This window comes from Scardinius erythrophthalmus, assembly GCF_964197995.2.
Source record: "Scardinius erythrophthalmus genome assembly, chromosome: 12".
In the NCBI taxonomy this organism is placed as follows: domain Eukaryota; kingdom Metazoa; phylum Chordata; class Actinopteri; order Cypriniformes; family Leuciscidae; genus Scardinius; species Scardinius erythrophthalmus.
In genome coordinates this window covers 17,902,009-17,929,368 of record NC_138232.1, presented here as the reverse complement: position 1 = coordinate 17,929,368, position 27,360 = coordinate 17,902,009, and the positions used below count along the sequence as shown (strand labels likewise).

Genomic DNA, 27,360 nt, shown 5'->3' with positions numbered 1-27,360 from the left:
CAAATCAGAATTACTTCAAAATGTTTAAAGCATCTAGTATATTTTGCTCTTTACATGGATCCCATTAATGAATCCCACAGAATAAATTAGTTTTTACAAAAGAGAATATTTATATCCAGTTAAAATATCTTAATTGTCGTCATAAAGTTTGTTTTAATTTAACACATAAAAACTTGGAACTAGCCTATAATCATAAAGGGTGCTGTCCACTTTGTAGAAATGTCCAAAACATGGAAATAACCAAGAATACTACATTACCCAGAATTCCTTCCGGTAGGAGCGGAAGTTGTTCGTGACGACCTTGGGTAGCTCTTGCAAGCATGGCGAATAAAGAGCCTAACGTGAGTATAATGTCTTTATTCTTAAAAAAAATATATATATATATTTATATTTATATTTTTATACATACTAGGTAATGTAAATCCCTACTTTTTACACAGTGTAATATTCACTTTCAAGCTTGGCAACAGAAATTTGAACAGAGCGTTACATGTGCATTAAATGACCAGATTTAATCTGTTGTCTGGCCACTTAATTGGACCGTATAATTTGTTCGTGAAGTAGGAATTGAAATATTAATGTTTACTGATCCTCAATAGCATGCTCTGATGCTGAAATCCTGACTCCTGATGCCGGCTGTTCTAATAGACTGTTGGGAATTTGACGTTTAATATCACCTGTAACATATTTCTTTTGGTGTGAAGTTGACATGATACAAACGGTAGTTTATGAAAGAATTCAAACTGATTGTGATTCTACTTTGTAAGTTAAGTCTATTTATTTATTTATTTATTTTTATTACAGTTAATGCGCTTTTTTAATCAGAATGTCAGTAATGAATAAATGAAGAATGAAGTAATTCTCAGACACTGGTTATTATTAAGACTTGAATAGTGCAACTAATAAAATGAGTGTCAAAGGATGTCGCTGTTGTTGGAATTTACGGGATTTAACCCGTTGGAAAGATCTTAAAGGCTTAGTTTACCCCAAAATGAAAAATAATAATAATAATGTCATCTATTACTCATCCTCATGGCGTTCCAAACCCGTAACACTTTCGTTCATATTTTAAACACAAAATATATTTTTAATAAAATCTCTAAGATTTCTGTCCCTCCATTGACAGTCCACGCAACTACCACTTCAACATTTCATAAACAGATAGTAAACCTAATCCATATAAATTGAGATGTTTACTTCTAAATTTTTTGCAGAGACTGATTGCTTTATATGATGAACGGATTGAATTTAGGCTTTTATTCACATATAAAAATTGATCAGCGAAAATAAACAGAAGGTCAACCATACTTGCATACAAATCTCATTGGTTTTTCAATGGTTCTGGCTCAAACCAGCTGCGTATCACACGAAAATGAATTAACCTCAATGGTTCTTGTCGCACGTCAAGCAAGCATGCTTGAGCTTCCGTTTACCGTATCTGATGTGTGCCGCGTTGATGAAAAGCGGTATTTGCGTGGACTGTCAGTGGAAGGACAGAAATCTCTCAGATTTCATTTAAATATATTAATTTGTGTTTCGAAGATGAACGAAAGTCTTACTGGTTTGGAATGGCATAAGGGTGAGTAAATGACAAAATTTTCATTTTTTGAGTGAACTAACCTTTTTAAATATTTTACTATTAATGTTACAGTCATATTGTCATATATAATTTCCAATGAAAATGAATGTTTTGTTGTTTTTGTTATTGTGGTGTTGTTGTTGTTGCTTTTTTGTACTCTCACAGAGGTTCCTCCAGCACCTGAGAGATCTCGCCGGACGCATGTCCTCTGGCTCAAGGGGTGCTGGGATCGGACTAAAGATATTAATTGGAGCAGGTGCACTTGCTTATGGAGTCAAAGAGGCAACATATACAGGTACATCCAGTATTGCATTAGAAAACGTCTTAGAAACAGCTAATTTTTAGTGCAGTGCATTTATGCACTACCTTTCAAAAGATTGTAATAATAATAATAAGAAAATTAATACCTTTATTTAGCAAGGACGCATTTAATCGGTCAAAATTGACAGTAAAAACATTCACACAAAGTTACAATTTTTATTTTTTTTTTAATAAATGCTGTTCTTTTGAACTTCCTATTCATCAAAGAATCCTAAAAGAAAATGTCATAGTATATACAAAAATATTAAGCAGCACAACTGTTTTCCACATTTTGATGATAATAATTCCAAATGAATGATTTCTGAAAGATCATGTGACACTGAAGAGTAATGGCTGCTGAAAATTTAGCTTTGGCATCACAGGAATAAATTACAGTTTAAACTATGTAAATAAAAAAAAAAATCAGTTTTCATTGTAATAATATCTGTTTACTGTATTTTTGATCAAATAAATGCAGCCTGGGTTAGCATAAGAGACTTCTTTCAAAAACATTACAAAATCTCACTGACCCCAAACTTTTGAATGGTTGTGTATTTGTGCAAATATGTACCTTTCAAGTTAATATTAAAAGTAGATGATTGGTAATGTCATCTCTCACACTAATGGTCTTGTCTTTAGTGGAGGGTGGTCAGCGAGCAATCATCTTTAATAGAATTGGAGGGATGCAGATGGACACAGTCCTTGCTGAGGGTCTCCACTTCAGGTGAGCTTTTTAATGACTTGTTGAACAGTTTTCTTTATGAAAGTAAACCCCATTGATCTTTCCATAACAAAAAAGGAAAGTTGTAGTTCTAAAAAACTGATTTTTAGTGACATTCTTCTTATAGGATACCGTGGATTCAGTATCCAATCATATATGACATTAGAGCCAAACCAAGAAAAATATCATCTTTAACTGGAAGCAAAGGTAATATTTTTTTATTTAATTTAATTTTGTTGGCCTTTACTTCCATTTTGAACATATTTTGTTCACCGTATTGATTATAGTTTATTTAAATATGGCTGCCCAATCTGAAGTTGTTCTTTATTTTACTTGGAGGAGTAATGTTGTTTGTAATGTGGTCAGACCTGCAGATGGTGAACATCGCGTTGCGTGTGCTGTCCCGTCCGGTGGCTTCCAACCTTCCCGTCTTGTACCAGCATCTGGGGAAGGACTATGATGAGCGCGTGTTGCCGTCCATTGTAAATGAAGTTCTGAAGAGTGTGGTAGCCAAATTCAATGCCTCCCAACTAATTACACAAAGAGCCCAGGTTGGTATTCTCTCACAATCTGGCTTCCACAAATTAGTTCTAGAACCTACCGTGATATCCAGGATGTATATTGTATAATGTATAAGGGAATATCCAGATCACTATACTAAATGATTGTCTTTTTAATCTTTCTTCGCCGTTGATTGCATGCAGGTCTCTATGCTCATCCGACGGGAGCTCTTTGAACGTGCTAAAGACTTCAACATTATTCTCGATGATGTGGCCATCACAGAGTTGAGCTTCAGCAGGGAGTACACAGCAGCGGTGGAGGCCAAACAAGTTGGTAGGTAAAATTGGGTTCTTGAGTGCTGTAGCACAAAATATGTACATCGTTACTGTAATACAAAATATAATCTTTCAGCCCAGCAGGAGGCCCAAAGAGCTCAGTTCTATGTGGAGAAAGCAAAACAAGATCAGAGGCAGAAGATCATCCAAGCTGAAGGAGAGGCCCAGGCAGCCAAAATGGTATGAGCTGCTTATCTAAAAATATTTACTTTTGCCAAAGCTCATGGGTATTTTAAATATTTAAATCTCAAGTTGACAGTTTAACAGTTGAGCCTAAAGCCTCCATTACTAATTCTAAAACATTACTTTAGAACTAGTAACGAATGAATGTTGAGTCGCTTCATTGAAGCCTATTGTATAGAGTATTATGAGAGGGAGATCGACCAAACGAGTGTGTTACATGCATCTGATATAGCATTCATTCTTCAGGTTGATGTCCATAATATTATATCCATTATAAAAAATCAGATGTCCGCTATGGAAAGCGATGTCTTCGTCTTTGTCCTTTTAAAAGTTAAAGGGTTTTCCAAGACAGCGCTAAAACAACTACCTTGTTCTCACTCATAAAGACTTTGTCGCCATCTAATACGGTAAATAATGTAACTTTCACTGAATCCATATCACAATCCTTTCTCAATACCAAATATTATTTATATAAGATATTATTATTGAACAATAATACTTAAATTTACAAAAATAGCAATTATAAAATGCAATAGGAAATAAACACAAGCAAACAATTCAGTCAAACATACAAAAGCAGCTGTACAGGATTTAAGTTAAATATAGCCAGGATGTACTGGATTTAAGTTAAATATAGTTAAATATAAACAAAGTTATGAAACTTAATTTTCCCCTAAACCAAAATCAATTTGCTTTGGAACAAGTAATAGATTAAAAAGACCCAAGCCCGTTTGATATACTGTACCCCAAATGAATTATATCTCTTTTAACTACTATCTACATAAGAGCCAGCGGCAAATTCCCAAAGGACTGGCCGAGATGAAGCTGTTCTCTGCGGGTACATGATCGCTGAACGGCCGCTGAGAGCCTCGAGCTCGCATTTGCGAAAGTGTTAAAACAAATAGTAAACCAGTTGTTTATATATGAGTCACATTTTTTAGGTCTAAATAATTACATTCTCACCTTAAAAACTCTAAAAACACAACAGGAGTGGTATTTTAAAGTCAGTCAGATTTGAGTAACGTCATTTTGAATTATCATTTTGAATTATATTATATTATATTTATTGTTTTTATTGGTTACAATTTATTTTAAGGTGTCCTTGTTACAGTGTAATTGTATATTTATGCACTGAGTAACGGCCTGGTTTCACAGAAAAGGCTTAGATTAAGCCAGGATTAGGCCTAATTAGGCCATTTAAGCAGCTTTTATAAAATAGCATGCCTTATAAAAAAACACTGATGTGCATCTTGAAACAAAACAATGGCACTGACATATTCTAAGATATGGCAGTGCAAGTTGCTTTCAGTTAAAACAGTTCAACCATAGGGCTGAGTATCGACTTTTTAGGTACCGACCGAATTGCCTCGATACTATCGAGTATCGAAACATGACTTGTCGTTCGGTACCAAATTTCGATACCTAGGTTAATCTCGTCAACGTCAGTGAGCCAATAAGCATGCAGCATGATTGGCTGTGGCAAAAAAAACACTAGTTTAAGCGGTTGCCCAAAGAGATTAATTCGTCTTAGTGTAAGTGTCCTAACCCACATAGATGGAAAATATGTGGAAAAGATCAAAAGTGTAGCTACGTTTCACCTCGATGCCAGCAGTAAATAATACATGTTGTTAAATGATTAGGATACATAGAAAACTTAAGTCTTTACAGACTCAAAATATGTGTGCAAGTCAACAAACTGAAATAATAAAACCAACGTTTTTTTTAGGTAATGTAATGTTGTTAAATAAACGGATTTCATAAAATTGGTATCGAAAAAAGTATCATTCAGGAACCGGTATCGAAGTCAAGGTATCGGTATCGAAAAATTTTAATTGATACCCAGCCCTACTCAAACATGCATTTTAGTCTGGGACTATCTTAAACCTTGTCTATGAAACTGGCGGATTATCAATGAACTACATGTACTTTAGGGTTAGGATTAGGTTCTGGTTTAGGGTTAGTTTCATGTAGTTATGCATAATTTATAGTTATTACTTTAGTAGTTACATGTAACGTGTAATAAGGACACTGTAAAATGAAGCATTACATAGTATTTTATGATATAAATATTATTAATGTGTCTTTTGTGAAAAATATTATATGAGAAATGTATTTTGGTTTCTGATTCACAGCTAGGAGAGGCCGTCACAAAGAATCCCGGATACCTTAAACTCAGAAGAATCAGGGCAGCGCAGAACATTGCCAAAACGGTACAATGTTATGATTCACTTCTTTCCACAGCTATGTGGCATTTTGCTTATTCATAATTCTTAATGAGTTTTCCTGATGTAAACGGTACTCTTTGGAAAAAGGTGTGTTTTTCACCAATGTAAATATTTGATGTTCACTAGCAGTTCTGCCAAGGTTCGGCTGGTTACATACCAGTCCTTTTGGAAAAAGCTGAATGTTTTATGTCCTTTTTGAAAGCCCTGACCAGATGAAGGTTGTTTTCCAGGTGGCAGTTTCACAGAACAAGGTGTACCTGAACGCAGATAGTCTGGTTCTGAATCTACAGGATGACTATTTGAACAAGTAAGAACTATAGCTATATGCCTTATACATCTAGTCCTCCTGTATGTATGCTAATACCAGTATAGTCTGTATGACCCCTCAAAATTCATTTTTGTCTTTGCTCTGTGCATATTTTAAATAATTGCATTTTGTATAATTGATGTTGGCAAAATCTTTTTTGCATTGCAGATTGTCAATCGGAAAGAAGTAACCCGTTCAAATAGCACTCGTTCTCGTTGTCAGAGGTTCTATTACAAGAAGCCGTATGTGTGTCCTTTGAGATGGCTTTTTCTGATTGGGTCACAAATGGATATGTCATTCTGGGGAAGACTCATTAAATATCTAATGGTGTAGACTTGGTTCGTCAGTTAAATTTGACTCCACAATTTGCTGATGATCAAAACACTACAGATTTGTGTTAATGAATGAAGGCAAACGTACAACTGGACCAGAAAATGTAATTCTTTTCAACATTGATTGTTGCAACAGGAAACATGCATCTTTAAATGATACAATAGATGAAGTCAGGGTTGGTTGAAAAAAATCCATCCATTCTTTTAGGAATGATTTATGTCTTTGCTGAAAAATAATACATACAGTTGTATTTATGCGACACAAAATGACAGCTAATAAAAACTTTCATATGTTATATAAGTTTTGTGCTTTTTTGACAATTGCCTTAGACTTTGGATTAACCCTGGAATATTTGAATCCTAAATAGTTTATTTTCTTTCTGTTTTTTTTTTTTTTTTTGTTTGTTTGTTTTTTTCTTGGTATTTTACTATGAAACTTTTGGTATTAAACCAGCCTGCACTATAAAAGCATCACTCCGCCACTTGCTTCTGGTAACTAGCAGTCCAATCCTGCTCAATCTGCCTCTCTACTTACCCTCTGAACTGCCTCTTTCCTCCCCCAAAACTCAGAAGGTTGGGGCTTGTTTGGCTCTTCCATTGGCTCTTGTCTATTTTCATTCTTTTAAAGGCACCAATGAACAGATGCTGAGCCTTTTGTCAGGCTGCATACTGCATAGCTAAACACATGCTACCATTTTTGATGACAGAAAAAAAAGTTACATAATAAATTCTTGCTTGATCTCTTAGCAAGTTTTTTCTGCAAGTAGATGAATATGATTGTTTTGTTCTAAGTATATTGGCCAGCCGGCAGATTAATCAACTGACATTTGGCTGTACTGAGAATATCAGCATTGGCTAGTAACCTGCCTTTTTGGCTGTTTACCTGAGGTGTTACCTCCCCTTGTGTCAGTTCCAAACTCTTCACATACTCTTGTCATTTGAAAAGGCACTCTATTTTTATTTGAAATATTTGAATACTTTGAAAACTGTTAAATCAATTTCAACATCATTTTGTATGGAGTATGCGCAGCATTTTAATGCAATATTCTTGTCTTGTGCTCGCTCTGCATTGACACAGTGTACAAAGTTAAGAAGAGATGGGGGGGGGGGGGGTCTTAACCGTTTTTAGGATGTCATTTTTGTTGGCTATACAAACGATTCTTTTCAGGTGGCACTGTCTTTCAAAGTAAAAACCTATAGTCAAACCTGAGCTATACACGTCTAAATTAAGCTAAATTATACAAATTATAAAGCTATAATTATATTCAATTTGGCTCAAAAACTTTTTCTTTTTTTTCCCAGAATTTGTTCTGAACACAGTTTTTAATAGGTAATATCAGAAAGGAATAAAGAAAAACAACAACATATAGTCATGTAGTGGCCAGATGGGACTTAATATGATGTGAATGATGATTTTATATTGGAGTGCAAAAAACAAGGTTCCAGGTGTTCAGAGGGTCTGTATGATTTCTCCAGAAGAATAGAACTGCAGTGGCACATGGGTGGATATACATGATTTATATTTCCAATTTTGTTGAATGCTTTTTTTTTTTTTTTTGTGAATATTGAAGAGCTTTTTTCAGGGGGGCGCAGTAGGTCAAGGCTGTCCGCGTAATCTTAGACATAATGTTGGGGACAATGGGACAGATTTGAGTCACTGGATGCAGCCTGAGATTTATGCTGTAAAAATAGGGCACAATGTATAAACATTTTTTATGGGTGTTTAACTGTATTTTGAATAACGCTTTGTGCTGTTTTAGGGTTTATGGACATTTCTGTAAAATTACTTGATAATGTCCTGGCAGAAAGTTACCAGTACATTTTCTGTTTTAAATTTTTTTAACAGTGTATGTATTGATGACGCAAAGATTTAATGAACAATTCCAAGAAAAAAGCAGTCCATCCAAACCAGGAGCTTTATAAACCACTGTAGCCTGTTCTTTTATACATATAAAAACTCCTTTACATTTTTTAAAATAGATTTTTTTCAGGATGGAGTGTATGAATTCTGAAAGAAGTGGTTAACTGTAACCATGTGTGTAATGTATTGATTTATCACATAATCAATGATATTGGCATTATTTCAGCAATCTGCCAGTTCTAAGAAATGTCAACATTGGCAACTGAAAAGGCCATAATAAACCAAACACTGCTCTGATTAAGAAACAAGTTATTCAGTATATCTGTTTAATTTCTTATACACAATTTAACCAGAGCTCAGAGTAAGATTTTTGCAAGCAACCATAAGCAGATGAGAACTGAGAAAAGTCGCTGACTGCCTGCATGTTTCAGTGGATAATCAGGGGTTGTGTTAAAGCTCTTATATGACTCTGTGTTGTCTCAGTATAATTCGATTATATTAATCCCTTTGTGTACGTGTGACTATGGAACTGTAGCTTGGTGTCAGACTTGCTAAAGGGCCCCACTAGATGGCACTCAACACCTAATACTGTCCTACATGGCGTCACATTACATTCAGCTGCAGCTGAGATTGTCTGCTAAATAAAACTACAAACGTTTGAGCTTGGGCTCAAGTCAAGTCTGTTCCTGTAGTTTTCATAACGTACTGCTGGGTTAAGCGTGACGCCGCACGTGTGTGGCCTCAGGCTTTAAAGCTTGAATTCATCCGTAATGGACCCCTATACAATGTCCCTCTTTAAAGTGAAAAGCTCTGTTGAAGGAGAGGGGGTTTGTGCCACATGCTTCATGAAGGTGGGCTGTAGGTCAGGCGTCTGTGAGCGAACACTGCTGAAAAAAAACATAAACACGGCCCTCCCCAAAGCTCCAGTTGTGGATGACCAACAATAGCCATGTTTTAGTCAAAGACTTCTGAGAGGAATTATTTATTTATACATTTTGGAACGTTGAAATGCATTTTAAGTGGTTCAAGCTTAGATGGATGCATTTATACATACCAACCTTTGGTGTGTTTATAAAGCTTTAAAGGGATAGTTTACCCAAAAAATAATTACTCACCCTCATGTTGTTCTAAACCTATAAGACTTTCGTTAATCTTCGGAACACAAATGAAGATATTTTTTTAATGACGTCTGAGAGCTTTCTGTTCCTCCTTTGACAGCCTATACGCTGTCGGTACTGCTCTTGGTAAAAAATCAAACCGTACCGTTCTCCACACACGGATCTAATCATCTATGGATTGCTGAAAATAACAGTACAACAGACAGACCGAGTTAGGCTAATCAATGTATGTTTCTGATGATGGATACACATTCTGGCTTCCCCTAAACTTTGTTCAATGCGAATGCCATACGCTCTGTATGACCAGTAATTTGCAAGAGCGCAGGTGAGACATGTAGCCTACTGCACACGTTTCTATCTGTGTTCGCACTGCCTAGAATATTTGCCCATACATGCCCATCTTGGCAAAGATCCTAGCAAACATAGTAGGTTATGTCTTAAGTGAATGTAAACAGTAGAAAAAAACCCGCACGTTTACAGTATCAGCGTACTGGATCCGTGCATTACTTCTTAAAGTGACTGCAGCCTAATATTCCTGCCGTTTATTTTTTTTTTTTTTATGTTAATCAAACAACAAAAGACAAGCAAATCAATCACTGCTCTTGACTGAATAGCTTTTATAGCTTTAATAATGATTAATCTTTATTTAATTTCTACAATAAAGCAATGTTGTTTTACATCTGATTACTTAATGCAGTTTCTGTTCCTGAAAACTACTATTAGATACCTGAAAAGCACTGTTTATTTGATTTGTATCCTTGCTCTATTGTATTTATTTGTGCTGTTGCTAGTAGTTAGATGTATTTATTTTCTTTTTTTCTATTTGACAGTAGTCATTTTTTCCTGAACAGCACATACTGAAGCCGTGACCCTAAAACCATGATAAAAACCGATCCATGAGTAATTTGAACCGTTACACCCCTACTACGCAACTACCAGTTTCAAACCCCTGAAAGGTATTATAAATATCTTTAAAGTAACCCATGTGACTCCAGTGGTTTAACCTCAATTTTATGAAGTGACGTATGATGTCTATACCTTTCTGGAGCTTAAAAGTGGTAGTTGCGTAGGCTGTCAATGGAGGGACAGAGAGCTCTCAGATTTCATTAAAAATATCTTTATTTGTGTTCCGAAGGTGAAAGAAAGGTCTTACGGGTTTGGAATGAAATGAGGGTAAGTAATTAATGACATAATTTTCATTTTAGGGTGAACTAACCTTTTAATACTGTGATCCACTCCATTGGGCATGAACAGTGAAACACCTGCCTGAAAAAGCTTAATGTTAATTGTGGGAATGTGCTGGCTGCGGCGGTGCATTTTGCATCACCCTCCCTTCCTTACACACACACACACACACACTGCAAAAAGACGGCAAGCCCGTTGCTCAGTTGGTGTGTCTCCATGGCAACACTGACCTCATGCTGTGACAGGCAATCTGGGCTGGTTGCTATGGTGAGTCGTTGTGACATCAAACCTGAGCCCCAGTTGCCATGGCACCACACCTACTGGCTCAGCAGCTATTTCTGTGTGATGTCTGGAGCCAACAGGCAACGGAGTTACAATGTCCCATTTTCATTTGTGATGCTTATTCCTTTGTTCCGCTGCTGTTTTATGTGCTGCTTATGCAATTTCATCGGATTCCGCCTTTGGCTCTGTGATGTCGAGCACTTGTTTAAGGCGGAATCCTATGATAATATCTTTTTGTAAACTACAGTTTTTTAATGATTTTCTTCACAATCCCTATTTGCACAGAGCAAGGTTAAGTTTATTTTGTGAGATAGATGTGTTTGAGTAAATCTTGGCGTTCAAGGGCAAATGAAGAATTATGAGCCACATATTTAATCTAAAGATGGCGCTCTGGGTCAACTAATCGCCATCTCCAGCGGCGCATCTGAATGAAGGCATCAGCACAATTTGCATACTTCTTACTAATAATTGCACTTGCATCACACCACAAATTGAATTATGAGGATATTATAAACCAGAACTGGAATTTACTGGCATACCCTATAGGTTTGCACTGTGTATGTTTGTTTCCTGTTTCTCTGTGACAGATCATAGGTGCTGCCCATGCTTGTTTGGTGTCTTGTGACTCATTAGAGGTGTGTGTATAGGGTCCCTCGTTGCTGAGGGGTTGGGTACTGCAAACTTGCAAAGGCCCCTCACCCATCTTCATTATGGGTGATAAATGTGAGCAAAGGCCCCCAAAACAGCTCCGCCCTGCTTCCTTCTTCCCTCCCTTCTCTTTTTTCTCTTTCCACCCTTCCCCCCTTCACTCTCACTTTGTTCCTCCCGCCTTCCTTATTGAGTGTACTCACCAATAAGCCTCGTTCTCTGATACAGTTGAGAATTATTAGTATTTAGAGATCCTGTGTCTGTCACATTCCAGTCATTTTTCATCCTGACCTATTCAGAGAATCAACAGAAACCATGAGCCATGGACTGTCTGGAGCCACAGGAGTGTGTATGTGAGTGCATGAAGAGTCTGTCAGGAGTGTGCTCCACGGCAATATTTTACCCAGCAACCTTCCCCCTCTCTTCCTTTGTAGTCTTTAAAGTGCTAAGTGACATTGGGGAATTGTGTCCTAGTTTGACATGCATCATGTGTAAGACAGTCTGCACTCATGATGCCCTTCAGTTTGATAATGAAGCTGATAATGAACACCGCTGGACCCAACCTAGTCCAGAAGGAAATCGCAACTAAGAGTAGAAAGAAAAAACAAACTACCCTTCTGATTCTGCTGTCCCAGCTAACAAAATATGTTTTAAGAACGTTTTGCTAACGTTTCCATTAAGTGAAAACATAATTTACTGGGAATGTTACTTTTTGAATGTTCTCTATATCATCTGTAACAAGGATCTGTAATAAGTGGTACGACATTAGGCGAACGTCCAACTAAAATGTTTCAGAAAAACGTTCCATGAATGATTTATGAATAGCATTTTTGTGGTGTAACATTATTGAAGACCAGATAACATTGTACAAACGTTACTGGAAGAACATTTGTTCATAACTTTGAGAGAATCTTGCCAGAAAGCATGCATGCCACGTTTCTGTGAACGTCCCCTGGTTGCTTAAGTGTTAGTATTTGTTTCCACGTATGTCATGTTTCCAACCATGTTGCTAGTTACCACAGTGCTCTCTTTGACACTTTTGTAGGAAAGACGACTAAGCTGTTAACACCCGTTTTATGTTTTGCAGTAAAATTTTCCTTTCTCGCACTAGCAGATTAATGCAGAATGTTTTGTGTACTATTCATAAGGCTACACACTAAGGAGTCGTTCACAAAGAACGTGTTTTTGCTTTCCACTCTGCTCTGCAGCATCTCACGAATGCACGCCATTTTAAGGCAAAGTGTCAAGTTGAAGTTTAGCACAGCTCATCAATGCCACTTTCATAACAGTGAAGTGCTTTGCTTGTTTATACTAAAGGCATAGTCACACTTATGGGTACGGTAACATTAGCGAAACTTAAGGCACTTTCACTTTTTGCAGGCAAAGAAGGACCATTATCAATAATGTAAAGTTTACTAACAGGTCGTTTCTAAAATGAGCACCTTCAGATTGGTAAATGCGGTGAATTTGCATGTTAATGTTTACGCTCAATTCCAGATCACACATAATCCTAGTGAGAATTTTCTTCCAAAACAATGGGCCATTCATTCGACTGCTTTTGCGTTGATTTTCTTTGTAAACATGCGTTGGCCACGTACTGGCATTACTAGATAATTCACAACAAAGATGCATGACGCAGAAGGACGATAAACTCACATTTAATAACCACTAGGAACCATACAGAGAAACACCAGCACGAAACTGTAACACAAGACAAAAAACAGAAGATAACCGAGTATGGTTTATATGCACAAGATGACAAGGGGCCAATTGAAGTACAGGTGTGTAGGTAATATGTTGTCATGGTAAAAAACAACATGTTGTCATGGTTGCTATCTATATAAACTGACAAGACAGCAATGGAAACAAGGGAAACAGGAACTAAAACTCAGGAAGTGAACACAGGCACTGCAAGACAACAGAATATCAAAATAAGAGTCCATGAAACAGAGACACAGTGAATCGTGACAGTGTTTAGCTGTTGCGCTAGCATCTTTTTTCTCTTTTTTCCCCCTTTGCCGCATAAGTTAAAAGAAGTTCAACATTTTTAAAACGCATCCCTGGACTTTGTGTTTTTTTGCACTCAACTGCCCTGCATCTCACGTTTTAAATGCAAAACTTTATATGATATCATAAATACGACTTACACATTATCGCTCATAACCGTGTGTACACAAAAGTACTTCATCTGCCTTGAGTTTAGCACTGCTATTTTGAGGACCCAACACCTCACCTCACCTCACCTCATCTTTGATGTATTAGTTCAGGGGAGTTTCCTGTTTTTATGTGGCCTGTCTTCCTGTGGTGAGGGTAAGGAAGGAAGTATACCTCAGGTGACCGACTGCATAGCCCCGTCACCTTGTTTCCAACCCCATTTCTGCCTTTCAACTTGATGGCCCCTTCACTGTTCACAAGGGAGAATTTTGTAAGTTTGAAACACCACATTAAGAAGATAGCTAATGACCATTTGCTAATGACTCCTATAATGTCAGCCCTCCCATAAGATAGGTCATCTAAAGTAATTACACGTTTTACATTTCTATGTTTGCACATTTAGAATTAAAACAATACATATTTGAATCCAAAACCTTTAATATCATGTAAGCATAGTTATTAGCCTAGTAATTGGATATTCCTATATAGCAAGCAGGCATTTTTTATAGAAGTTTGAGTGAAATGTCTGTTCAGGTCATGTCTGTTGTGCTGGTCTGTGTGCATTTCTACCATGAGGATTGGTTTAGTTTAGATGGCTTTGTCATATTCAGAGGTTCACGTCAGTGTGGTCATTAATCACGCTGTCTGTAGAAGGTGCCGCTCTCCTTTAGCAGCGGCCCAAACGTGCCCACTGTTATCAGCAGAACTCGCTCATTCAGCCACTCTCCTCACCACTGACATTTCTCAATTACACTTCTGATCCTTATGGATGAGGTGTGCCTTTTATATGTAATGTATTTAAAATAGTAGAAGCAGTTTTAGCATTTCTAATCAGGCACTGAATAGTACCTGTAAAAGTTGCTTTAGCTGTCAGTATGAACAGGGCTTTACCCATAATTTTGTATGACTTTTCTTTGTTTTTCGCAATGAAATTTGTCAACAGTCTGTGTATGTACTGCATTTGATGAACTAAGTATGTAATAAGAAAGAAATACATTTTACAGTGTACAATGTACTTACCTAAGAAAGTACAGAGGTAACTATTTGGGTTAGGTTTAGGGGTAGGTTCAGGGTTACCCAGTTATTGTAATAAGTACATAATGTGCATGGGGAACAGGACTGTAAAATAAAGTGCTACCGAATCAATACATCGTCCATGTTGGCTTTGTTATGTAACCTATGCTGTCAGCTGTATCCAGTGTTGTTATTGTTAACACTAAACTAAACGAAACATTGTTTACGTAATTGAAATAAAGCTGGAAAAATATAAATTTTAGATGAAACATTTAAATGAAATTAATAAGTTTCAGTTGAAATACTAAAAAATGACGGTAACACTTTAGATTAGGTACACATACAATATCCACTGTTAAGATAGTTGTTTATTAGCATGCCTATTACTAGCATATTGGCTGTATACTTGTAAAGCACATATTAATGCAGTATTCTGCATGACCCATATCTACACATAACCACTACAATAACTACCTTACTATCAATAATCAGTAATTAGGAGTTTATTGAGGGAACTTACTTCAGCTGAACAATGACACCGTTTTCTTTTAGAGCTGCTATACAGCTAAAATGAACTATCTTTGCATCATTAAATCATTTTACTGTAAAGCTGTTTTAAAACTATTTGCATTGTATAAAGCACTATATAAATTAAGGTGACTTGACTTGAAAACTGAAAATACAAAAATAAAAGCTATCAAAATATTAATAAATATTTGTACATAAATTGTACTAAAATAACACTGGCTGTATCACTCCACTCCTATACTATTGTATGTGTGATATAGACCTTTCCTAAATCACATAATTTTCCACATCTTGTCTGGCGGTTTTGTCAACATATTCTTGGAAAGATATTTTTTGTATTTATTTTTTTTTTTCATGTAATTTACTGTTATTAAGTACATGTAACATATGTAAGGACACTGTAAAATAAAATTTTACCCATTTTTTGCATACTTTTTAGCACAGAAATAGGCATATTCAGATTAAGGAACTGTGTTTTAATTGAATAAATAAATAAACTGTCTGAAGTTTCTAAACTGGACCAAGTTTTGGAATATTTACTACTATTTTCTATTGCGATGGACAGATAATTAGTAATTCTCTAAAACATTTTGGGGAAAAAATGAGATTATATTTATTTTATTTTATTTTACTTTGTTTTGAAGGAATTTAGTATATTTTTGTTTTGAAGTAAAATGAAACAAAGTTGTCCCCTTTGCAATTTAATAATTCATGCAAGGTTCAAAGGGAAAACAAAAAATTATTATATTAATTGATGGCAAAAGAACGTGTGAATTCCATTCATAGAATATTTTGTTGTTGTTGTTTTGGTCATTTGTAAGAATTTGGACCTGCAGGAATGTTCTGCGAATGTTTAAATCAAACACTGCTGTTGACAGAAGAATGAGCCAGTCTTGTTACGAAATTATAATTTGTACAGAAAATGCCACAAGGACATTAAGTCATTTCTAAACGCCCTAGGCATGGTTTAGATCTTCTAATATCTCTCATTCAGTGAGGACTAAAAAACTCAGGGTCCAAGCAACTCATGCACAACAGGAGCAGATGTGGTTCAGATTTTCACCCTCTGGTTCTACTGACTTTGCACCCTACAATCTGCAGCCTTATGTATCTTCAAAGAGCCCTATATAAATATGTGAGTGCACTAAAACGTCTTTGTATCAAACAGACTGGAAAGAAGCTCATTATTTAAGAGTCGCTCGTCTGTGACACATTTGAACAAACAATAACGGGCTGTTTCAATTTGCAAATACATTTTTCTGTGGCCCTCCTGATCAGTGGAATCATTCTTCAGGCTTGTAAATGTTCTCATTCCTCCCCCTCTCTGTTCTGCATTGGTATCTCCCACTCACATTGCAAAAGGCTGGAAATTTTGCACACTGCAACCTTTCTGTCGGTGAACATGAATATTTATTCACTGTTTGCATTTGCCCTCTCAGCCTCCTCCCTCTCTCCCTCTCTGTGTCAAACTTCCCATTTTCTGTTATTTCTCTTTCATCTTCCTCTCCATTGTTATCTCGCCTTCTCATTTGCCGGGGTTTATATCTGTACCTACCAGTACAGAACAAGCAGAATTCTTGAGCTCATTTGTGTCTGGATGAGAAAGACTGATGAACGTTTGTGGTCAAAGTTGAGGCTTGTTTGTCATTAATCCACATGCAAGTTCTAAAGTCCACGTTAAGCTAAACATTATTAGGTACTGGCACAGTTTTGTCTTTAAAGGGGGCGTTCTCTCAGTTTTAGGTTTGACATACCTGTTAGTGGATTTCTGCAGGGGAATTTCCACACGCTCCGTGCTTCACCTCTGTTTCCTGAAAAAGCGTGGTAGCGCAGGCAGACATCTGTAGCCATAACAAAGTCTTAGTCAGAACAAAAGAATTTTAATGGGGTAATGCGAGGTCGGATGGGTCTGTGTTGTATTTTGGAATAGATTCTTTAGTGAAGGAAAAGAACAAGACTTATATTGATAAGGACCTTACCACTAGTCACTGTGTGAAAAGGAAACCTGATCATTTTTGGCTCACAGTCTATCCGTACAGTACTGGTGCCTTCAGGCAAACTGTATGCCTAAAATAAAGAATTTCCAGCTAATATGGCGTCTGATGAATTGCTCGATTTTTTTAATGCGATTTTGTAGCGTCTTGACACCTTAAATGATAAATTTATTTAATAATGAATGTTATTTCCCAGATCCTATAGATACTTATTATGGTGGAAATTGGATTTTTGGTTATAAATGAATGTAAATCATATTTCTGCACTAAAATGCCCCTGTAAAAGCGTGATAAGTAGCTCTCTTTCTGCCCTACAGCATTATGATGTGATTTTCTTTTCTTTTTTTTCACCAGCTGTATGTACCTGTATCATTCAGGTTTTAAATGATCTCTTGACTAGATTATTGTTACTCATTCCTCATTGGCTTGCTGTCATTACCCTGTGAGTTCATCCATAGGCTAATGGTGTGGATCAATTTTGTCTCATATAGGCTTCTTATATAGTTCCCATCAGATTAACCCTTGTGCATCAATTAAAAAAAGTTACACATAGGCACATAATGGACAAAAATGTCCATTTCAAAAAACTGTCATAAAAATGTTAAGCTTGGGAGCACAGACTTAAGTTTGGTCTCATTTTAAAGAAGACCCATGGCAGATTATTGCTGAAAACAATTGTGAAAAGTAAATCCAAAAAAAAAAAAAAAAAAAAAAAAGAAGTTATACTGTATATGGGTTTAAGTTTATGAAAATGATTTATGAACATTATTTTATATAAAATGTATATTTTATTAAACATGTTGAACTCTAAAATGGCTAGAAAATCAAAACCATAAATCTAAACAAGTTGTGTTCCAAATTTGAGTTTGATATTTTAAAAAATTAGCTTTCGGTAAGATTTTGTTTGGGCGCAGTACATTTCCTCATTGGATGCCAGCAAAACTCCACTGGTGCACACAGTGATTGGATTTTAGATTTGCAGTTGAGTTTTTCTCTCTCAAATATTACAAGCACACACACACACACACACACACACACACACACACACACACACACACACACACACACACACACACACACACACACACACACACACACACATTTTTTAAAAAACATTTTTTATTACAGCATACAAACCACACCCACACAATTATCGTATAAAAACATGAATGAAGCTAGTATTTGCTTTATATGGCAAACCTGAGAAAATGGCACCATCTGGTAATTTGTTTTTAAAAAATTAATTTTGAAGCCTTGCCACAGAATGAAAGCCTCTTAACAAATATTGCGCCATTTTATAGTTAAATGGCCCTGGGATTAAAAATTGCAGTTTGTCCAAAAGGCGCTGAGAGGAACTAATTTGTGTACCTAGTGCAAAATAGATTTTTTAAAGGAAATGGCGATGAAATAGTAAAATTGCAATAAAAATACACACCTGTGCCAAATTTTATGCAGTTAGCATTAACACAGGCAAAGTGATAAAAAAACCCCCCACTGAAATAGACACAAATGTCCATAAGGATGCACAGCAATGCTGTTGGTTTTTATTTTTTCTACATTTTTTAAAGAATGAAAGAAAGAAAAGAAGAAAGGCATTTGTTCATTCAAAAAGTTACAAAAATTCAAAATTTGAATTTTCAAAAAATGTGAAAATTCAAAAACTGACAAAAGTCAGTGCCAGCCCATAAACACCTCCTTGAATTATTTTCTTTGGCCATTAACTATAACCAACACAAGTACAGTTTTGGGTTTTAATGACAGCTATTATGACCGTCTTTAAAGGTATTTAAAACACTGAATGTTTTTTTTTTTTTCTGTTTTTGCACAAACATCAATAAAGTGATGATGGTGAGGTTGGAATTATTATGTTATACATAAAAAATTAAGTGATGTCTTGGCATGAGAATGTCTTATTGATGGCAAAAAGAAAAAAATATTTCATCTGCAGTATTGTCGGTCAATCAGACCTTTTGTGATCTATGACTGAAGTGGCATGCAGTGTTACTGTGACAGCTTTTTGTCCATACTACCCTTCTCCTCTTGTTGAACTGGTGCTTATCTTTCTGCTCTCCCAGAGAATGTGTTAATGTTTTTCAGAGCATGAGTAATGTCAAGAATGAGTAGGCTTTCTGACTCGGGTGTTTTACTACTGAAATATTTTCAGTTCACTTTGTCAGTATTTTTCTTAGCATTAAAGGAACAGAAACCTTCAGGTCGTTGGTTCACTTTGTGAAAGTAAATGGTGACCAGGGGCTGTCAAGTTATAGAAATGAAAAAATACAGCATTTATTGTCATTTTTTGGAGTTTGATGAGTCAAGACAAGTCACCTTTATTCATAGCACCTTATACAATACATGATTTCAAAGCAGCGTCACAGTAACAAACAGGTAAATAATGATTAAGAATGCAAACTTCATCAAATATGAGAACTATGAAGTCAGTGAAGCCAACTCAGTTTAGTTCAATAACTGGGCCTCATTAATTATTAAATTAGTTCAATTCAGCCATAAAAGCAGCTCCACAGAAGACAATAATGTCATTATTCAGCTTAATTTAGTTCATTGTCAATTAAATTCAGCTCAATAACAGTATTTATGTTGCAAAATTTGTCAATCATGCAAAGTCAAATCAGCTATAAAGCTGTAGTCATCATTCTAGTTTTGCTCTCATTCAATAGTGTCAGAGCAGTCAAATTAATAATATTACCGAATGTTAAGTGTCTTTTACACCCCAACTAAACAAGCAAAAAGTGACGGTGGCAAGTACCTGAACACCATTTACTCATGGTGTGGAAAAGAGCAGTATCGACGTTATACAAAATATTTCCTTTTGTGTTGAACAGAAATAAAATTATACTGGTAAAATGGGTAGTAAGGGAGTGCAAATGATCACAGAATTTTAGTTTTTGGGTGAACTATCCCTTTAATATTACTGAAACAGAGAATGAGGGGTATGCTGGGATGATTGGAGATTTGAGATATGAGCCCTATTATATCAGACATTTGGGACTGTGAGAATCCACAGGGAATAGCCAGACAGACAGAGAAAGTGCTGTGAGAGACAGAAAAGCAGGAAGTGGGTTGATAAGAATCAAGTATTAGTGATATTGTTCATGACATTTGTGGTTGTTCATGGGTGGATCTAACATTTATCCATTCATCCAGTTTACATTATTTATAAGGCAATGAGGCATAACACACATTTACACAGTCAGGGCCAACATCATGATCTGTGTTAATTTCTTAAAGGAGACCAATTATGCCCCTTTTTACAAGATGTAATATAAGTCTCAGGTATACCCCACATATCATTTATTATACCATGTTTTTCATTTTGTTATTATACCATGTTGTTCATTTTTGAGTAGAAGGAAAAACATGCTGTTTTTGTGCGTGTACTGTATCTTTAAATGCAAATGAGCTGCTGCTCCCCACCTTGTTTTCCAGAAGAGAAGCCTTTACAGCTCGTGCCTCAAATACTCGGACAAAAACTAATACATAGTTTTGGTTTGATTATCATCTCGATCACGGTCACGCTCACGTGACATTGCAGTTCTTCATCATCATGAAAGTTTATTATCTGCATGCGTTTTAAAGCCATACCAGTCTAAAATTCTGATATATGGTTTTCTGAGCGCACATATCCAAAGCACGCTCTCAGAAACCTGGATGTCAGACGGCGCGTACCGCGGGTATTAAACTAAGTTCTCTTTCATGTCTTTTTGCGCTTTTTCAAATACACAAGGCTCTGTCAAAAACACACAAAGTTCACATAAGCACAGTCAGTTATGCAGTGAACGTAAACAGCAGGGAAAGAAATCGCATGTGTATAGATCGATGTATTAAAGTGAAAGCAGTGTACTCCTAATGCTATATATGCTGTTAATATGAATTAAACAACAAAAGAAAAACAGAAAATCACTCACTTGATTGAATAATAACAATACATTTCTTGAATGCTGCTCTTAAATGCTCTGGCAAGGAGATAAACATGCAGAGTGTTTACAGCTCACTCAGGGCGGGGTCTATGCTAATAGGGTAGCGTCGTCAGCTGTCGAGGGCCGGGCCTAAGCAAAGAGACATCACATTGCTAGAATCTGCAAAAGGCTTGTTCTGAGACACTGCTTAAGGTTTATGGGGATTAAAAAAGAGGAGTGGTTGGATTTTTATAGGGTGGTTGTGTACACACACTGCCGACACACTTATGTTCAAACACCATGTAAAAGTGAAGTTTGCATAATAGGTCCCCTTTAAAGTTTGTTTTGTTTGTTTATGAGTTTTTTTTAAATAATTTAAGGTTATTTAATTATATTTATTCACTAACAATCTGTTGTGTGTAGTTGGTGGAATTTAATTTCACTATTAAAGGGCGAAACAGAAACTTATGTGAACCTGTAAATTCCTATTTTGCACATTGAGGTCTGTATGAATGTGAAAGCAGAAATAGGTTCCACTTCTGTGACACACTATGTAACCTCTAAAATGGCCATAGGCTACTTGTCTATGATAGTGAGAGATAAAAAGAAGTGAACTGGCTACAAAAAAACTGCCTTAACTTCCTGTTTCAATAAGAACTAGGTGAACACACAGCACCGCTGTGCTCATAAAGTGATTCGGGGTCTTTAAGAGACAGGAGTGATATATTCCAGTGTCATACAATGTGCCTGTGTAGGAAGGAAGGCTGTCTCTCACTTCATTATAATAACAGAGCGGGAATTATGTCATATCCCCACTATAAACTCAAATGTCATCAAAAACACCTACTTTGTGAATCAGGCACAGTTCTTTTGACTGCTATACTTAAACTCAGATTTTAAAATCCCTCGACATCTGTCGATTTTTGAGGAATATACGTTTTCAGTGTAAGCGTAATTATGTGAAAGGAACAAATTGCTATGTAACTGAAATGTTGTAGTTTCGGCTCCCACCTCATTCACACGCTTGGAAAGAGAGTTACGTTTTGTTTATGAAAATAAAATGAATCACTGACTGCTGTAACAGAAAGAGTATTTTAACATCCACACCCAGAAACACATTTGTTGCTTTTACAATGAAAGTCAGTTCAAGTCTTTACAAGCTGAGTGAAACGCACAGTCCAGCTCAAGTTTATGTTTCTCAGTTAGTTCCTCAGGGGCAATTTTTAGCTCTACACTATTACTGTGTACATTTTTGTGGTGGAGGAGTTACATGGCCAGTGCTACCGAGTCCATGTCACACGGTCCACCCTTTCACACGCTGGCCTTTTTGAGTGGCAGATCAGCTCCTTCCTACAGCTCTCTTAGCCTGACGCTTTCTTCAAATAAGACCATGTATGGTCAGGGACCAATTCGAGAGTGGATGGGAGGAGGGACAGCTGGGAACAGTCAAGGCCCCAGTGGTAAAATTAACTTGAGAGCAAGTATTTATTTTAAGGACCAGCATAATCAGAGCTGTAATAGAATGAAAATCAGTGAGAGGCCAGAGTAATATTTAAGACGTATATACACTTCTTCCACTATAAACAAATGGGTCAGACTGTATTTCTGTAATATCAACTTTATGAGGTTGTCCAAAACCTTAGTATAGAGTAGGCTATAGGCAATATTCAGATGTCATACATCCACTGAGATTCTAAAAAACAAACAAACATATTGTAACCCTTTTTAAATGTAGCCTAAATGCAAGTGCTATAGGTAGCAGTGCAACAAAACTAGAGAAGACAAGTCAAAGAAAAATGTCAACATGGTGTAGGCTATGTAGTGTGTCCGGGAATATATTTTTAGTGCATTTTTGCACACCTAAATAACACAATTTAACAGAAATAGGCTAGTTCTTAATCATATTCAGTAGGCCATGTAAAGTAGCCTAGGCCTATGTGAATTCGGATAGGCTGCCAGAGGAAATAAGTAGCATACATTTCTTAAAAATGACTTGCAAGGACATGTGACGCATTCCTTAACCATATTGGTTTAAACGGAAAAGTTTAAGCAGATTCTCCTGAGCTCCTGCATATTGCATAGACGCATGTTGTGGACTAATTTCACAGACTGATGACACATTTCCACAGTTATTAACATCTGAATGTATTTAGGCTATAACAATAGCCTATAGCCTAATGTGCGTTATATCACCTTGCCTTTCAATTACCAAAAAACTGATGAGAGAGTGTATCAAATAGGCTACTACGACTGAGGGAGTGGCGGTACACAAATAAATAAATAAATAAAAAGGTTGTCATTAACTTCAACATTGCTCCTGTAAAGACTGGCACACGGGCTTACGCGACTTTGAGTAGACAGCTGCGTTGATTATAATGGAGTGTTCTAGTAGTTAGTCGCTTTTGAAGTGTAGCTGATTCCGATCAGTGAATAAACTCCGCTTCGGGTTTTCAGTTTCACTCGTTGGTTCAGTGCAGTGGCGCTGTACTGTATCATGTGTCCGTCCTCGCCTCCTCCTCTTGCCGCCATTTCACATAATCGACATTTTCGCTTACCGTGTCATGGTGGAACAGAGTCCTGCAATAATGAGTGCACGCTGTATAGGATAGTAATACCAGTGTAATAGTATGTAGACGTTGTGTCAGGCGCTACTTTGCGTTGTTTTATTTTTGTTTGTTTATTTTCTCATTAATAATAGAAATGTTGTATATCTCTTTATATGATGATATACTAGCTCTTTAATTTTATTAATACATTATTATCCTTAATCATAAAATAATATAATATATTTTTTTGTTTTTTTGGTTGGTATTTGGGTGTTTTTTTGTTTGTTTATTTATTTGTTTTTCGTCTGCCAAATTGCCACCATACTATTTATTCTCACAATAACCTGTTAACCACCACTATCATCAAACAAAGGAATTAACAAAATGGCAAAAAGATTCTGAAAGTTCTTTGCACTGTTTTGGAGGTTCCATATTATGTATTTAACTGTAGGTTAGTAACAATATATTGGTGAAACTGTGCTAGTAAGCTTTTGTAAGAGATTAAAGTGGCTCATTGTTGCTGCTGGTTGATGCTGCAAATGGGATCTTGGCATCACTTCTTGTGAGCTACTCTCCATGACTATTTATAGAGTGGGTTTATTTCCCCCTGTTGGCACAAATCTGATACAACATAACTTAAAAATATATTTATTCTAAACAATTCCTCATTTTACATACACTAATCAGCTTATTTGAGTATTTGAATTCACATTCCAGAATCCAAATCCTCTGTTTATTTATTTTTTCGAAATATATACATATATTTACATTATGAAGCTGAAGTAGGCTGTATCATGAGATGTCAGCATTCAGAGGCTGCTTTTAGTCCCTCTAGAGGTCATGAAGGCCCCTGCACATAGTCTTGCAAACTCCATGCAAATACTTATTTTCATGGAAAAAAATTTGGGCTTACAGTTCTACTAAGAATAATATCTGGACAATTTCAGTGCTTCTTAGAGAAATGTTACAAAACGTAATGTGTTAATAAGTAACATTTTGTAGACATGCCATTGAGCAGAGCATGCTGGTTACAGTATTTTAGTTATGCTGCAGTATTGAAGTATTTTAAACATCAACTCTTTGTATTTAATCAGCTTATAACTGGGTAAATAAAATAAATACTATAGCCTATTTGAGCACTAAATATGTCTTTACAAATTGACAATGCCTAAATAATAAAAACAATGAAAGGATTTCCTGGGAATTTACCAGTGATCTTTTCATAGCCTATAGTGGCATTTGAATTGTGCCTCAAAGTTTTGTGACTATTTGTAATATTAAATACCATTTCAGTTGGACAGTTTGTTTCCTTGTTTTTGCTTATATTTATGATCACACAATTGCCGTCATATAGAGCACTTCAAATTGATTTGAGAAATATTTTTAATTTCAAGTCGTCAGGAAATAGCCAATGCAGTTTTTAAAAGTATCCACTAGATGGCAGCAAATAATTGCTTGTATAGCTGTAGGAAATGAAAAGGACTGTTATGCTAAAATCTATTAGGCCTACATAGCACTTAACATGAAGACTAAATGTACACCATGTTATGTTATTACACATATATAACATATAGGCCTAGATTAATGGTGAACTACACACTAGTGCTTTTTAGTCTGATTCTTATGGAACATCAAAAGTCAATTGACATGGGTCCATACATCCATCATCCGATTTGTGTTTATGGCTTTTTGCACATCAGCACAATCCATCACATTTTGTTGCTTAGTTTAAAGTGCCATTGACTTAAGTTTCCGTGAACCAGCTATGTGTATGAAGGCATTCTGTTATGTATATGTTTACATGTATCAGTTACACAAAAATGTAAATTTTGCATGACATGTTATAGAACTGAATGAATAGTTAAAGCAAACCTTTCAGTATTTATGACAGATTTGAGAATGGCACAGCTGTGAACACCATGTGGTGTATGAATTATTAATACAGTTCTGATGTTTTATGCATTTTTAGAGACTTCCCACACACTTTAAACGTACTATGGGAACAAAGATGACATTGAATCTGAGAATGATATGGTCCTTAAGTTTCAATGGTAATTTGAAGTGTCTGTAATATAAATATATATACATATATATATATATATATATATATATATATATATATATATATATATATATATAGTGTGTGTGTGTGTGTGTGTGTGTGTGTGTGTGTGTGTGTGTGTGTGTGTGTGTGTGTGTGTGTGTGTGTGTGTGTGTGTGTGTGTGTGTGTGTGTGTGTGTGTGTAAAGTTCTAAACAGCATTTATTCAAAAAACTAGTTTTTTTTAACTGTCTAAATGTCTTTTACTCTCAAATTTCAATATAATAAATACACATAATACATAACACGTACCAATATAACACAAAATAGTTCTAAATAAACATTGTCAACATTTTAAATACATTTTCTTTCTTTCTTTCTTTCTTTCTTTCTTTCTTTCTTTCTTTCTTTCTTTCTTTCTTTCTTTCTTTCTTTCTTTCTTTCTTTCTTTCTTTCTTTCTTTCTTTCTTTCTGTCTTTCTTCTGTCTGTCTGTGATTATTGCACTTCTTGGGCAAGTTTGACGTTTTGCTTAGTGGTCACAAGGTAATTTACTTTAGCAAGAAAGACAATTAGAGAGAGGAAGGTGCTCTGGTCAGCACTGTTAACTCAATCAGCTGAACTCACTTTTGTTAACCAGAGCAGAAAAACGCTGTGATGTGCTGAGCCTTCCTCCTCTCACTCCATCACAGGTTGAGTGGTGTTTATTTAGGGGGGTTGCGTTGAGGTTAATGGATCTAAATAGCCTTTTCCACATCTCAATGTTGTATCAGGTTTCATACTTTTCATAGTTCAATGTCATCTCAGAACATATGTCAGAAGGAGGAATATTACAGATCTCACCACTAGGTGATGTCAGAGCACTTGAAATAGGAATCTGGTTACTATGTGATTCTAGGCTATCCTGCTACCTTTGCTGTCATGTGTTTCGGAAAGTAGACAGCCTGTCTTACCACAGCCAGTTCACCCTGCCCTATTCCCATACATAACTTGAGCGGACATCAAATACAGGAGCGCCATGCAGCCTCGGCAGCACCTGAAGCGCAGGGAGTCTGGCTTTATTTGTCTATGGTTCAAGTAAAGGTCATTAAGCAATGCAGGCCTTTGATACTTCAGTAGATGTAATTTCTGGTGTGTATGAGGTCAGTCAGCCCTGTAGATGAACAAATATGACCAGTCATTCTGGGAAGGTGGGTAAGGTGGCATCTGACCCGATCACTGTGGAAAAATTGCAATTGTTTTCTTACATTTGAGTCTACCCTCATAGGTTTCTGTGATGTTTAAGGCTTGAGGGAGAGAGAATCTTTCATCGTGACAGTTATGTCCTCACAAAGGCATCATCGACTCAGTCCCTGGGGACCTCTTGCATGTTGACATGCCTTAACTCCTTTCAAGTGCAGAGATACGTGTTAAGACAAGGCCCACAGTGGTTTGCAGCATTCCTTTAGCATAAGTAAGGCATATACATCAGTTTAAAATAAAAGGAACATGTTTCTGCTGCTCTTGACAAGCCTTTAATTGGGGTAAGTATGATTAGATGCATGCTTTTCTGGTCAAGTAGCCTACTTTATTTAAAAAGATATATTTTTCAA

At 36.1% G+C, this 27,360-nt stretch overlaps 1 protein-coding gene across 7 annotated transcripts; it reads left to right on the top strand.

Annotated features, from left to right (window-relative positions):
* The first annotated feature begins 266 nt into the window (after positions 1 to 266).
* Positions 267 to 8,643, top strand: phb2b (prohibitin 2b). Of its 7 annotated transcripts, XM_081380138.1 has the most exons (12): positions 280 to 341; positions 600 to 762; positions 1,543 to 1,579; positions 1,745 to 1,874; positions 2,519 to 2,603; positions 2,728 to 2,807; positions 2,967 to 3,151; positions 3,305 to 3,434; positions 3,513 to 3,616; positions 5,752 to 5,829; positions 6,075 to 6,151; positions 6,320 to 8,643. In XM_081380138.1, exons 4-12 carry the CDS (start codon positions 1,781 to 1,783, stop codon positions 6,339 to 6,341), a joined length of 855 nt encoding a protein of 284 aa, XP_081236264.1. In that variant the 5' UTR covers positions 280 to 341; positions 600 to 762; positions 1,543 to 1,579; positions 1,745 to 1,780; the 3' UTR covers positions 6,342 to 8,643. The 7 variants fall into 7 exon arrangements, with proteins under 7 accessions (XP_081236258.1, XP_081236262.1, XP_081236260.1 ...); XM_081380136.1 differs by lacking the exon at positions 600 to 762 and having other exon boundaries at positions 271 to 341; XM_081380137.1 differs by lacking the exon at positions 1,543 to 1,579 and having other exon boundaries at positions 293 to 341.
* Positions 8,644 to 27,360: the final 18,717 nt, after the last annotated feature.